The sequence below is a fragment of the Salvia splendens genome, chromosome 11 (assembly GCF_004379255.2).
Source record: "Salvia splendens isolate huo1 chromosome 11, SspV2, whole genome shotgun sequence".
In the NCBI taxonomy this organism is placed as follows: domain Eukaryota; kingdom Viridiplantae; phylum Streptophyta; class Magnoliopsida; order Lamiales; family Lamiaceae; genus Salvia; species Salvia splendens.
In genome coordinates, this window is record NC_056042.1 from 29776507 (window position 1) to 29790244 (window position 13738).

A 13738-nucleotide genomic window follows, 5' to 3' on the forward strand; every position below is an offset into this window, starting at 1 on the left:
TTCCTAGTTGGAGCTCTCTCATTCAGTGTGTGCTTATCCTCTCTTTTGACTCTGGTAAATGCTTGTGTTGGAATTTTTTTGTGCATTATGAATAATCTTGGTTCAGTTTGAGGAAGATTGGACTTGGTGGAGAGGTGGTTTGATGAAGATGGGAGGTCTGGGAAAGTGGGTAGTGAAATATCATAGGTTTTAGAGATGTGGGAGTGAGGCAGAGGGGTTTTAACTAGTGTGGATGGATCAATGGCACGACAGATTTGTATGGAGTTGAGAAAAAAGAGACCGAGTTTTGGACCTTTGCCCATCTTCTCAATGCAAGCAATATTCAAAGAGTAGGAAAGTAAGTTAGAGCAAGTGGTATTGATTCACCAAGACCATCTCTATATATAGAAATCAAGAGAGGCCAAGTAACAGAATCTATACTTAAATAATGGCTGCTTTATGGCAACTCAATCTAAGTGATAGCAAAAGATTGATTAATGTGGGAATATTTGATAGTATTTTTTAGTTTCTATTCGTCATTTTAACATTTTTTTCATTCTTTCTTAGACCAATCTTTTGCAATCATTTTTCTTCATTAACTAATTTTAGCCCTTCCTAATCTCCAACATCTAACAATCGGTCGTCATCTGTCTTTAGTATTGGCCAAAAAATTAATCTGAAACAATTTTGGAAAAATTAATTATAAAGAGAGAAAGAAAGAAAGAAATGTGTGATGGGTTAAGCCACTTCACTGCATATGAGTCCAAGATATATGAACAACTCAAAAGAGCACGGATGAGAGTGTTGTGCTTTTGGAGAAGAGTATGAAATTAAAAATGAATAAAGATGGATTTTGGCCCACATTTGTGCTCTTGCGCGCAAGAATACGTTCGTGGATGCTCTTAACTTTTAACAAGTGTGGATGGATCAACGGCACGCCATATTTGTATGGAGTCGAGAAAAGAGAGTAACTTTTGGACCTTCCCATCTTCACAAATACTACCATGCAATATTCAAGGATTAGGAAAGTAAATAAAAGACAGTACTAAAATTTCCTTGAATAAACATAGCAACAACTTTGACATTTTATATTGAATTTCATTGTTGAATAAGTAATTACTGACTTGGCCCTATGTTTCACTTATTCTTCGTCCCACTTAAGATGACACGTTTTCCTTTCTAATTTGTTCCAACTAAGATGACACATTTCCTTTTTTGAAAAATTTTCTCTCCAATTAATATACTCAACCACTTTATCTCACTCCTATTAAAATATTCATCTCTCTTTTTCTCTCTATTTTAATACTTACACTCACATTTTCTCTCTCCAATTAAACACATTAATCAATAACTCCTAAAATCCCATACAGGCCAAGGAATGTATCTATCTTAGCCGGGACGGAGGGAGTATTAAAAAATTCAGAATAGACATTTTCACTACTATCTTAATGTACTTATATCTTGGCTGGAAATCGGAGCTGATAAGATGAGGCAAAAACAAGTACTATGAAAACTGGTAGCATAAATATTAACTAAGCATTCAACTCTTACAGTCAGTACAGTAGTATAGATATCTACTCTGGATAACTTAACAAAATTGATTGATCAGATAAATTGGTGCTGCAGTTGCTCTATAAAGAGGGGTTAAAATTCCTCACTAAAAGAAGAGAAACAAAAGCATTTACAGTCTGTGTCAACACAAATGTATTTGCAATTTCCTAGCTATGGGCTTAATCCTCAATTGACTGAATCTCACCCATCATGATCCTGTTGCTAACCACATTAAATCCTAAAACAGATGGACTCACTTTCTTCCCTTTCTTCCCCTTCTTCTTTCCACCTCCTTTCACATCCCCATCACTCGCTGCCACGCCACCTTTCGCTGAGCCCAATCCATCAACAAAGTTCGTATTCACATCTCTCATTGTCGAGCTATAAGCCTTGTCATTGTTCTGGCTTTTGAAGGCAACTTCAAGAACATCCGCAGGCAAAAAGTCTTTGTAATTTAGAAATTTGTCGATGAACTCGTGGTCGGGATCAAATGAACCAAGATTTTCTATCAGAAGCGTTTTGGCTTCCTCTCTTGATTGCTTAAAACAGAACTCCAGGAAACTGGTATCTGCAAGAAAGAATGGAGTGGATACAATTATGTCAACTCTAAACAAAACCAGAAATGGCAACGAGAGTAGAATGAAGTAATTGTAATAGATACCTTTGGAACCTACAAGTCTGGCGCACTCACTCTCGCACCATTCCTTGAAGTCCATGGCCTCTGATCACAGTATATAGGAGAGAGAATTTCAGTTTTAAATTTCCTTCTTTGAGAAATAAATAAAAAAAATCAAGTTTATCAAAATTGCACACCTGAATTTTTGTTGGAGGCATTCTTCTTCCCTTTCATTGAGGACCGAGTGAAGGAAGCTGTTGAAGAAAGTGAATACTCAGCAGGCCTTCCGCCGATGGATTTCTCTCGGTTCAATGGACCACCGGCATTTCCTTTCACAGGTGGGGTTTTGCTTCCCCAACTGCCCTGTGTTCCAAGTTGAGGATAACCTGACCTGCACGTAATAGAGCAGAAACTCAAATCACAAAAACTACCACTAGAGAATATTTTAACAGCCAAACTTTATGCAAATTATCAATAATTACCACCAGAGAATATTTCACCATTCATATGAAGGTATGAGAAGAATATTGGCACCAGAACATCATTGTACAGTTGTACTAAAACAATAGAGGTAGTTAGTTCAGAGAGCATGCATGTATGTGTTGGAAATATTCCCAAATTTATCTGGTTGCCGTTAATTCAAAGAGAGATAATTGGTCATTTCCTACAGTGTCATTAATGAAAGTACCTGCTTCCCAAGTCCCAACACTTCAACCATAATATCAAAATGATAACCATCCAAAGTAGAATTAAATGTCAGCTCATGTATATCACCTGTTATGCATCTTTTTGTTTTTTCACACCTGTGATGCATCTCCAATCACAGTGCATGTGAGGGCAGACAGACAAGATTATCGACCGGTTCAACTAATAATACACCCCTTTTTCACAAAAATAAAAACAACATCCATATATCACCTAGGAGATAAATAATCTTCAGCTGGTACAACATGAGATATACGAATAGACACTTCTGTCCTATGACATCTGCCATCACATACCTTTTAACACCCCAAAACCTCTTTTTCTACCAAATCCAAATATTAACTTTGTTAAAGAATCATATATCCAAGACCTAACATCGTATCTATTCAACAAACAATTAACATGCAAAATTATAAAACTAATATGCCCCAAAAAAAACCAGCTTCAAGGTCTATGCATCACGAAACATTACTTCATCAACAACTATTGTAACTCTGATATGTAGATTATAAAAAATAAAGAAAGAGCCGTACTGCTTTGCCTCTGGTTTCACTTGATCCAGTGGCCCCCAGAAGAGATCATCCTCCACTTTATTTTTTGTCTGCGAAGAAACTTGTCTAGGGGATGGAGCCTTTGAAGGTGGTGATCCAGGGACCGACCATGAGGAAACACTTCCACGGGCAGTTTGGTTAGTTGCAGATTTCTGAGGAACTGGCACCGGAATTGCAGGTACAGATGGCAAGGACCTTTGTTGTTCCTTTAGGATATCCCTGAGTGAAGTTGGCTTATGAGACTTGCCGGAATCAGTGGACCAAGCAGGGCCAGGAGATGGGCTCGCAGACTCCTCCTTCCACATAACAAAATCACCAAAGGAGGGGCCTGATGGCACTGCTGTAAAAGCTTCCTTCTCTTGCTGCATCTGCCGAGTAATTTTTCCCTTGTCATTTGAACTTGATCCAACAGCCACGTCAACCGAAGTTGCAGGAGCAACCTTAGCTGCAGCGTTCTTACCTTTAGAAGCCTTTTTACGACTCTTTTTAGTATCTTTAGCCTCGATAAAGTCATCATCATCAACAGCCTTATTTTGTGAGCTCGCTGTTTTCGAAGACACTCCCCAGGTAGCACTTTCAGAAACTTCCATTTCTCTCTCGACGGACTTGGCAGCAACATCCCAAAATAGATCTTCAGCCTGGTTCTTCTTGTTCTTCTGGATTGAGGAATTCTCGGATTTGAACTCGGCACTGGTATCCTGGTGAGTTATGTTAGGTGCCTTATTATCAGAACTCAAAACTACCCCAGCCCAGGGTGGAGAAATGGCGACAGAGGTTAGAGATGTTGAGATATCCGAAACAGCCACTTCTTCTTGTGCTCTCCTCCTCTGCTCTTCCTGTTGTATTTCAAGCAATGATTTTGGCTTGAAACCAGGTGCAGGCTTCCATGCACGTTGTCCAGTATGAGTGTGATCAGAAGCAGAAACAGGTTGTTCTGTCTGACCCTTGCTCTCAACAACTACCCCATCACCTGTAGCATTCCAGGAAGACAGTGATTGATTTCCAGGTAAATCCACATCATCAGCAGTCTTACTCTCCTTAATGGGAACAGGTGCCTCAAGTGCATCTAGATGGACAGACATTGTCTCAGGTTTTTCCTGAAGCATGTTTGATCTTCCACTTTCTGGTTTAGGCTGTTGTGGCTTAGACACACCCTTTACCAACTCAGTAGAAACCTTCAAAGCCTTTTGCTTTTTGGATTTCTTCTCTACCGGCTTCTTTGCTTCCTCGGCCTCAGGAATTTTCATTTCCTTAACAGGTAAGGACTCACTAGTGACTTTTTCACCTAAATCTTGTGCATATGCAAGAGTTCTAGCTGAACTCTCATTTGATGCATTTACATCTTCGTGATTATTAGCAGCAGGAAATTCCTGTTTAAGTGTTTCCGATAAACATACTACAGCTGTAGGAATCAAAGCAACATCAGAAGTTGTAGATCTGACAGTTTCATCATCATACGACGTACGTTCCAATGGCTTGTTGTTGGTCACCTCTGACACGCCTATTTCTTCCATTCCACCAGTTTGTATAGAAGATATGTCTTGCTGCTTATCAACAATTTGATGAGGCAGGATGGCATTCCAATTCCTTTGCTCCACGTTATTGGAAAAAGTTGAATGTGGGGCATGCGTAGATGTTTCTGGAACAACATTTGGGCTAAAATCTTGTGAAATACTGGGAGGAGTAACAGGTAAGACAACATTTTCATGTTGTGGATTTGAGGTTTGAAGCTGAAGACCCATTTTAAATAACTCGTGTTGTCGAAATGGGGCATGATCAACACTATTAATCCCTGCAGCCAAAGCTTCAGCCTGCAAATGCTGGAATGATGGATCACCCAATCGCTGATTAGAATTCTGCTCAGAGAGCAACTGAGAAATCAATTGTTGCTGATGCAATAATTGTTGCTGCTCTTCCTGCTTCTGTTGCTGCTTTAAAAGCAGTAGCTTATCCAAAATGGATTGTTGTGGTGGAACTGGCACCTGAGATTGCAGCTGCAGCATATACTGCTGTTGCAACAAACTTAGCAGTTGCGGGTCTTGGGACAGACCAGACACGAGTAGGTTCTCCGGTGTTAATAGGTTGGATGGATTGTCCATGGATTTGGGTAATAAATTACTCATAGATGGATTCTGCATCTGCAGCCTTTGCTGCAAGCTAACTGCAGATTGTGGAGGAAAATTCTGAGAGTGATGAATGTCCAACTTATTCTGAAGTGGGTCCAGTCCCCCTTGGACAGGGAAATTCAACCAACCACCCATTCCATTGTTGACATTGGAGCTGGGTCTTTCAGCTATCCCCTGACGGGATGACAATAAATCCACATTCTGTGAAATATTCTGTGCAAGAGCATTGTCTGCAATAGAAGACAAAAGGTTCTGGCGAGCCAATGACGCATCAGCCACTAAATCTGTCTTTGCAGCAATAGCAGCTGCATCTCTCCCTGGCCAAAATTGATAAGGACTTGGAAGAGATCTCTGCCTCTCTAGCATCATCTTTTTGGCTAATATATAAGGATCATCCCCATTATTAGCTCCCACAGAAGGAAGTTTGTTAGAATTATTTCCACTGTATCCCTGCATAGCTGCAAATAATATTTTTGTCAGATTACAAGAATGATATGATTCAGAGGGAAAAACTGATATAATGAAGGAACTGAAGTGACAGTAATCTTTGCTGAAATCTCAACATTAGGAACACAGTTTCTTTTTTCCCTTGTTTATATTGAAAGAGCCAAACCTTCTGAGAGAGCAAAACTTTCCAGTGCTGCAGGATTCATGCTGCCCCCCATAAGTGACTCCAGGAACCTGTTTTCAGCCTCAGTCGCCGAACCAGGTTTGTATCTTGAATCAGCTTTTGACGTTTCAGCCTCATTCAAAATAGGATGAAGATTTCCCATGTTTACATAGTTAAACCTACCAGATGTATCTTGTATTTCATTGGGCTTAGGAGAATTGAATCCAGGAGGTGGACGTGCTTTAGCACGCAAGTGTGGCATCACATCTCCAAGTGAAGCGAATGGACTATCAGCCGGTGCACTGGCTAAGCGAACTAGCAATTCTATGCCAAAATACCCAGCCTCAAACCATGTAATGATATCACTTCCAGAAAATGGACCTTGAATCTCGCCCTGCGGATCTTTATAGATGAGTACTAAGTCTTCAGGTGGAATCTGGGAAAGTTTGCGTGCCTCAATCTCCCTGTCCAACACTGCTGATGTTTGTCTTCTCGTCATAGGATGATCACCCATCTGGAACTGAGGTCCCTTTCTAGTGTTATGGGTATCCATTGAACTGTTCTCCAAAGCACTGTTAAAAGATGAAGATCTCCATGAACCATCATGTCCCAGGGCACTAGACTCTCTGAAGCCAAGAATGCTCCTATTTTCTTTCAAAGCTGAACAAAGCATGAATTAGATAATTAATAAACTATATGCAAGAACGCTAATAGAACAATCAACGCATCCAAAGGCCACCTGGAATGAATAATAACATTTCATTACAGTAATGACTTAACATCCACATACACCAGTAAATATTTATATGTATATATATATATATATATATATAATTCAGAGAAGATTCTGTATCACCAAAAGTTTTCAATGTTTTTGTAAATAAGATACTATTATTATTATATCAACTTATTTGTTTGGTTCATCAACACTCATTTTCTTTTCTTCATAAAACTATCAAAACGAACAATGTGATTTACCTTCAGCATTCAGTTTGTGATCAGAAGTCTGATAGTCCTGCATGGCCTCCACTTTCGCATTAGACAGGGAATATACCTGCCTTTCATCAGACAAACCTTCTGAATCATCATGAGAAGCTGCAAGATCATCTCTACTACCTGCTAATGCAAAAGAAAACATAAACTGAATTTGCTTAAAATTTTCTGCTAAAACTGACTGAAGTTAGTGAATTGGGCACACAATAATGAGCTATACAGAGAGAAAAAATACCGATCCTGTTTCTTCTAGAATGCATAAAGTCAGTAGTTGCTCGGCCGGCAGATCCATCTTTACTGATTTGAGGTGCACCACTGCTAACAATTTCTTCTTTCTCAATCCCCTTGAGGATAACCTACAATTGAAACTACACAATCAATTTTATAATTGACAAGCACTCAAAAACTCTTGCAACCAATAGATAGCACGCTTTACCAATTCTTCAGGTGTTGGGGAACAAAAGGCCATGGGTTCCACATATTCTTCTTGAGTTAGAGAAGGTACATGAATAAGACCCTCCAAAAACTTTGCGCAGGATCTCAAATCAACTGACCTGTAGATATCAATCAACTTCTCCCTGCTATATTTTAGAGCATGGGGCTCACAGTTAACACTATCATCCTTTTCTAAGACAGGTCCATGATTACCGGCTAAGTGAGAGACAGAGCTCCCCATAGAGTTAATCTTTCCTCTGCCAATAGAAAAGGTTGGTGCATGATTTTCTCCACGTCCCCTTCCATGTGAAAAGACAGGAACTTGTTTGTTTGGGGGTGAAGCTTGGTGGTGAGGATCTGCTCTACCTCGGCTGTAGGATGTGTTTGGTCTCCATGGTCGAAAATGATCCCCATCCCTCTCTTCCTTTGCATGAGCACGAGGTTGAGAAGACCCTTTGTCAAGAATTATATCACTCTCTTTACTAGAACCCCCCCACTTTTCACGCACTGCGTCAACCTCTTTGTCATCAGGCCCCCAACGAGTATTCCATTTGCTCTCTCGGCGTTGATCGTGACCCTCTTTATTTGCTGGATCAGCCCATCGCTCTACTGGGGTACGGCGTACTTCACCATATTGTTTTCCAGGAGAATCAGCCCACCGTTCCACTCGTCGGTTACCAGGAAGCTCTCTTTCCCCTTCTCTCCATTGATCTTTGCGGACAGAGGAATTGGTATCCCTTTCTTCATCACGCCAACGTTCACGCCTACCAGATTCCGTATCTCTTATGGATGGACGGAAAACATCTTTCTTGTTCTGGTCATCATTCAAGCCTTCAACTGCTCCAGGTAGTTTTGAATTATCTCGAGAATTGGCCTGTCCTTGAAGTGGACTAAGATGGTTTTCCTGCACCAGAAAACCATGTGTTGTGGCATAAATAACAACATAGAGAAAGAATTGTTCAAAACTCAAATGCTTATTAAAATGTAGAACTCTAATTTAGAGGAATAATGTAATAAAGAATCAGGGGGGAAAGGACTAAATAGTTAATAACAAACCCCGGTAACCACTCCAGCTTTGTTCTCCCCTGGTTTTGGAAAAAGCCATTGTGGCGATAGGGGAATGGAATTGTCAGCTCCATGAAGATCTACACCAATAAAAAAGAGAGACAGGGTAACTAACTATTTCTATTGGATTGAAACTGAGAGAAAATATTATTCAGAATTCTTGATGTGCTTTAATCAGTTTATATGATTTATGTTTTCTCCAATTTGCGAAAATAGTGAAAACAATAAGCAAAGTGATGAACCAAAAATTTTCTAGTGGATACAAGAGAAAAAATCAGAACCTGGTAAACGTGCTTCTGTATTTAACCAATTTCCAAGTTGTTGCCATCCTACTTAAATACTCAACTAAAGGTTTGGAGTTCGGTGGACATGAGAACCATTAAGCAACCGAGTTGTTTGAATTATCAAGATAATGGAGTATATCAGAAATACCATTTAATGGTCAATAGTGTGACAGACCAAAAAGCTCGCAAGTATTGGCCGAGTGAAACATACACAAAAGCATAAAAGGCTTCACCCATTTCTTTTCACAACACGTCTTCTATAGTCATTTGTAAAATTTAAGTGTCATGAAAACTAATACTAGTATTGAACAACAAATGGCATTTCAGAGTAATAACACTTCATGATAAGATTCGAAAATAAACATCCGAACCAGTACAAAAAAATAGGGAAAACTGAACTGGAGATAATGACAATTTGACTCTTTGAAACCTCATATACTACTTCTAAACAGAGGTGCACGATTTCTCCATTAGGCACTAATTTGGGAGTGGCTGACTTAATCACATAGGTATAAGGAATAACATTTTTCTGCTGCATTTGAATAAAATATACACGGTAAAACACATGATAAGATAAATCTAATTCCAAATAAGAGGGAGGGAAATAGCTTCAAGCCAAACAACTATTGACTGTAAAATTTTCAAATTCACCCCAGATTATCAAGTACAGCTATCGAAAGAAATGATTTTTCAAGCACACTGATGAGTTTAACAAGGGTTAGAAAGAACCGCCAGTTAAATTACTTGGCAACACTGCACTGAAATAAATTTTAAAATTGTGAGGAATAAGGTAGCAGCTCAAATCAATTATGCACGTTAAGCAGCCGCCACCAAATACTCCATTAGTCGAAACCAGATAGATAAATGTTGTCCCCAACAATAGGGAAGGAATTAGCTTCATGCCAAACTACTATTGACTAAAAAATTCTCAAATTAACCTCACATTATCAAGTACTGCTATCGAAAGAAGAGATTTTTCAAGCACACTGATGAGTTTAACAAGAGTTAAAAGGAAGAAACTGCCATTTTCAATCCGAGAAGATGATAATTGAAAACCCTAAACCCACAATGACGTCATAAATCGAGACACGCAATAGCGGCATCAATTCACGACTGGAAAACCATACACAAAAAAAAACAATTGACGGAGAAAACATTAAGCGGAGAAGAAAAACAATTAGGAAAAAACGGCAAGCAATAACAAAAATAATAGGCTGCGGAGAAGAATGTGAACCTTTGGTGATCAGATTAGGACGAGAATCAAACTGAGTCTTGTCAGCCATTGATGATCGAGGTGGGAGAGAGAGATGCCGAAAAACCCTTTTGATTGACTGCTACACAGAATAGACGAAGGCGGGTGAAGTGTAGGGCAACGGCAGAGCATAAGATAAATCAGAGAAGGAAAATATTGATGGCGTAGATTAACAACGTGTCACCCCCTCGCGCATGTTAGCGTTTAGGTATTATCTTTATTATTTTTTCACTTTTTTTTCTATGCATATCCGTTCAACTTCGTCATAAATTTCACTTCCATAAGAGCGTCGACTATAATGAGGACGCGGCGGACGCCGTGTTTGGGGCGAAAGCAGGGCGGCTTATAGTGGGAAGGGTGTCCGCCCCGGGGGCGGACGCGGCGAAGGGGGAGGAAGGCGGCGGACGCTCGATAGCCGGGTGCGGGGCGAGGACGCGGCAGGGGGCTATAGCCGCGCCTATAGGCGCGGCGCCTATAGTGGGGGAGGGAGGCCGCGGCGGTTTCTGCTGTGTGAGAGTAAAATTAATTGTAGGATACTTTTAATTCCGTGGGATTAAATTATTGAGATAGAGGAAGCTCGGATTATTTTTCCATTTCTCCTCTTCATTGATTATTTTCTTCTTTCTTGTCATGCATGCATGCCAAGAAAATAAATATTTACTTTTTTTCAGAAAATAAAAAATCATGTCCAGCTTGGTGGCGTTGTGTAAACTTGGTAGTGATTTGTACTAGATTCAATGTAGTAGGTAATTTTAATTTTAATTTAGTGTGTATTTCTAATTTTAATTTAGTGCGTATTTCTAATTTTAATTTTAATTTTAATTTGTATTTTATTTTTAGTTTTATTCGTATAGTCGGCTTCTTCTAATTACGTATAGCTCGATAAATTTGTTCATAATTACTTGAAACATTATAAAATGAAAGTTGATTATAAAATTTGGGGCTATTGGAGGTGTCCACCATAATACCGGACACAAAATTTTGGGACTATGGACAAAAAATTGGGGCTATGGATAAAAAACTGAGGCGGGGCTATTGGGCGTGTCCACCTTATAGTGGACACCCTAAGAAGTCGCCGTTGTTTGGAGCACGATTTATGCGCTCTCACTATTTGAGAGTTTGGATGTCCTATGATTGATTTTCTTGCTAAATTTCATCCTGATGAACAAGTTGATGTCTCCATCTTTAACAATTTATCTTACTCCTTTATAACTGTGATTCTAAAAATAAATAAAGTAAAAAGAGTTCATATTCATTTTCTGGATCCTAAAAATATACGTAGAAATATTATTTCTGGATCCTAAAAATAGAAAATAGAAGATATTTTATTAGTAGAATAAAGCAGAAGAAAGATGGTGAAACTCAGAAATTCTCTGGTGTCATTTCTTTTTCAGACATACAGACAGAAATCTTAAACAACCACTCCTCTTACCATTCTCAATTTCATCGTCTATGATCTATGGCAAACTCATTTGTAGCAGTAGGCGGTGTTGACAGGATCATTTTCTTTCGCCATTTGATTTCCGACGTGAGATTTTATGCAGTATTATTGTTTTGTGATTTAATAAAGAGCGATTAAAATAAAATAGTGGAAAAAGTAGAGATGTTATTGTTTACATCTGACCTGTTGAGGACCACTATATTCTGAATCGCCTGCATATGCTCTAGCTTTTCCGTCTGCTCAGCTACGTTGCTCTTTTTCCAATCTTTTGAACCATAGCGTTTGAACCTGCGCGTATTTCTCATTTGTTCTATCGTTTCCAGCCCAAGAAGCTTTTGGTTTCTTCATCATTATTCTCTCTTTTTTCCTAGTTAGAGCTCTGTCATTCGGTTTATGGTTATCTTCTCTTTTGACTGTGGTATAGTATGTTTGTGTTGGAATTTTTGTTTTGCTTCTTTTTGAGGATGATTGGATTTGGTGGAGATGTGATTTGATGTAGATGGAAGGTATGGCAAAGTGGGTAAGGAAATATCGGAGCTATTAGGCCATCCGCAATGCTGTCACTTATCCGTCCATTAACCGTCCCTTAAATTACTATTCACGGGCCCCACTGTACTTTTTTACTCCATCTCTTAACTAAGGGACGAAACCTGCAACCCTCCGTCCCTTAAATTACTATTCATTGAATTTCATTTTTTATTTTTATTTCCAACCAAATTCAATTAATAAAAACACACTTCATTAAATAAAATAAACTTACAACATTAAAATTCGTAAAAAAAACATAATTTAATAATTTCCTAAAAAATTAAAAATACATAATTTAATAATCTTCTCCGCCAAATTTTGTCCAAATGTGCTCCATTAAATCATCTTGGAGTAGGGCGTGGGCGGAAGAGTCACGTGTCCTTGCCCGAATAGACAACCGTTCTTGTATAGACGGATGCACTCCACTGCGTGGCGGACTACTTGCGGTAGAGCTTCCGGGGGCTTCAGGGTCGAACCAATTTCCCGCATCGGGTCCTTCGTCTTGGACAATCATGTTGTGCAAGATTATGCACGTATACATGATGTCGATCATGCTCTCCATGAACCACGTACGAGCCGGGGCTTTAATAATGTTGAAGCGCGCTTGGAGAACCCCGAACGCCCGCTCCACATCCTTCCGAGCAACCTCCTGCTTCTGCGCAAAAAGCGTCTGCTTTGTGTTCACAGGCCTGGTGCACGTCTTCACGAAGGTTGACCACTTTGGGTAGATGTCGTCGGCAAGATAGTACTCCATTTTATAGCGCCGGTTGTTAGCGGTGAAGTTGATGGCCGACACTTTACCATCCAAAACTTCGGGCGAAGAGGTCGGATTGGTGGAGGACGTTTATGTCGTTGTTCGAGCCGGGGACCTCGAAGTACGCATGCCAGATCCATAGCCGGTAGTCGGCAACGACCTCGAGTATAACGGTGGGGTGAGTGCCTTTGTGGCCGCTCGTGTACGACCCCCTCCACACCACCGGGAAATTCTTCCATTGTCAGTGCATGCAATCGACGCTGCCAAGCATCCTGGGGAATCCGTGCACTTCTTCGTGAAGGCGGAGCAGGAATTGACAATCTGTCGTGCTTGGCTTCCGGAGAAATTCGTCGGTGAAGGCTGCCCGGAAGCCTTTGCAGAATTGGAGCAAGCACATTCTCCCTGTGCTTTCTCCAATGTGGAGGTATTCGTCGAACACATCCGCCGTTTGTCCAGTCGCAAGTTGACTGATTGCTGCAGTACATTTCTGCAACGTCGTGTGGCTGGGACGGCCAACGGCGTCGAACCTTTCTTGGAAGAACTCTTCCCGGGCCGCCAATGTATTTGCAATGTGGAGAAATAGCGGTCGCCGCATGCGGAAACGGCGATGGAAGTAGGTATCTCCCCACACCGGGTTATCGCAGAAGTAGTCGCGGACTAACCTTGCGGCGGCTTCCTCCCGGTTACGATGGATGTAAGTCCGGGAGCGTCTTTGGGGCGGCGCAGCTTCCTCCGCCTCCCGACGTCGATCTTCTTCAAATGATTCTTCCATTATTCGACGCATTTGCTCATATGGATCCATTAGATCGATTAAATTTGGGAAGAATAAAAGAGATGATTTGAGATGA

General features: G+C 40.3%; 1 protein-coding gene across 3 annotated transcripts; it reads right to left on the reverse strand.

Annotated features, from left to right (window-relative positions):
• Nucleotides 1-1481: 1481 nt before the first annotated feature.
• On the reverse strand, nt 1482-12049 carry LOC121755274 (protein ESSENTIAL FOR POTEXVIRUS ACCUMULATION 1-like). Of its 3 annotated transcripts, none has more exons than XM_042150561.1 (11): nt 11792-12049; nt 10150-10246; nt 8623-8711; nt 7568-8470; nt 7367-7487; nt 7117-7254; nt 6142-6798; nt 3385-5986; nt 2344-2537; nt 2192-2251; nt 1482-2098 (listed from the first exon to the last, which is right to left on the reverse strand). In XM_042150561.1, the coding sequence occupies exons 2-11, from the start codon at nt 10196-10198 to the stop codon at nt 1710-1712; spliced, it is 5202 nt and encodes a 1733-aa protein (XP_042006495.1). In that variant the 5' UTR covers nt 10199-10246; nt 11792-12049; the 3' UTR covers nt 1482-1709. The 3 variants fall into 3 exon arrangements, with proteins under 3 accessions (XP_042006495.1, XP_042006494.1, XP_042006493.1); XM_042150560.1 differs by lacking the exon at nt 11792-12049 and adding an exon at nt 11600-11776; XM_042150559.1 differs by lacking the exon at nt 11792-12049 and adding an exon at nt 11600-11776 and having other exon boundaries at nt 10150-10249.
• Nucleotides 12050-13738: the final 1689 nt, after the last annotated feature.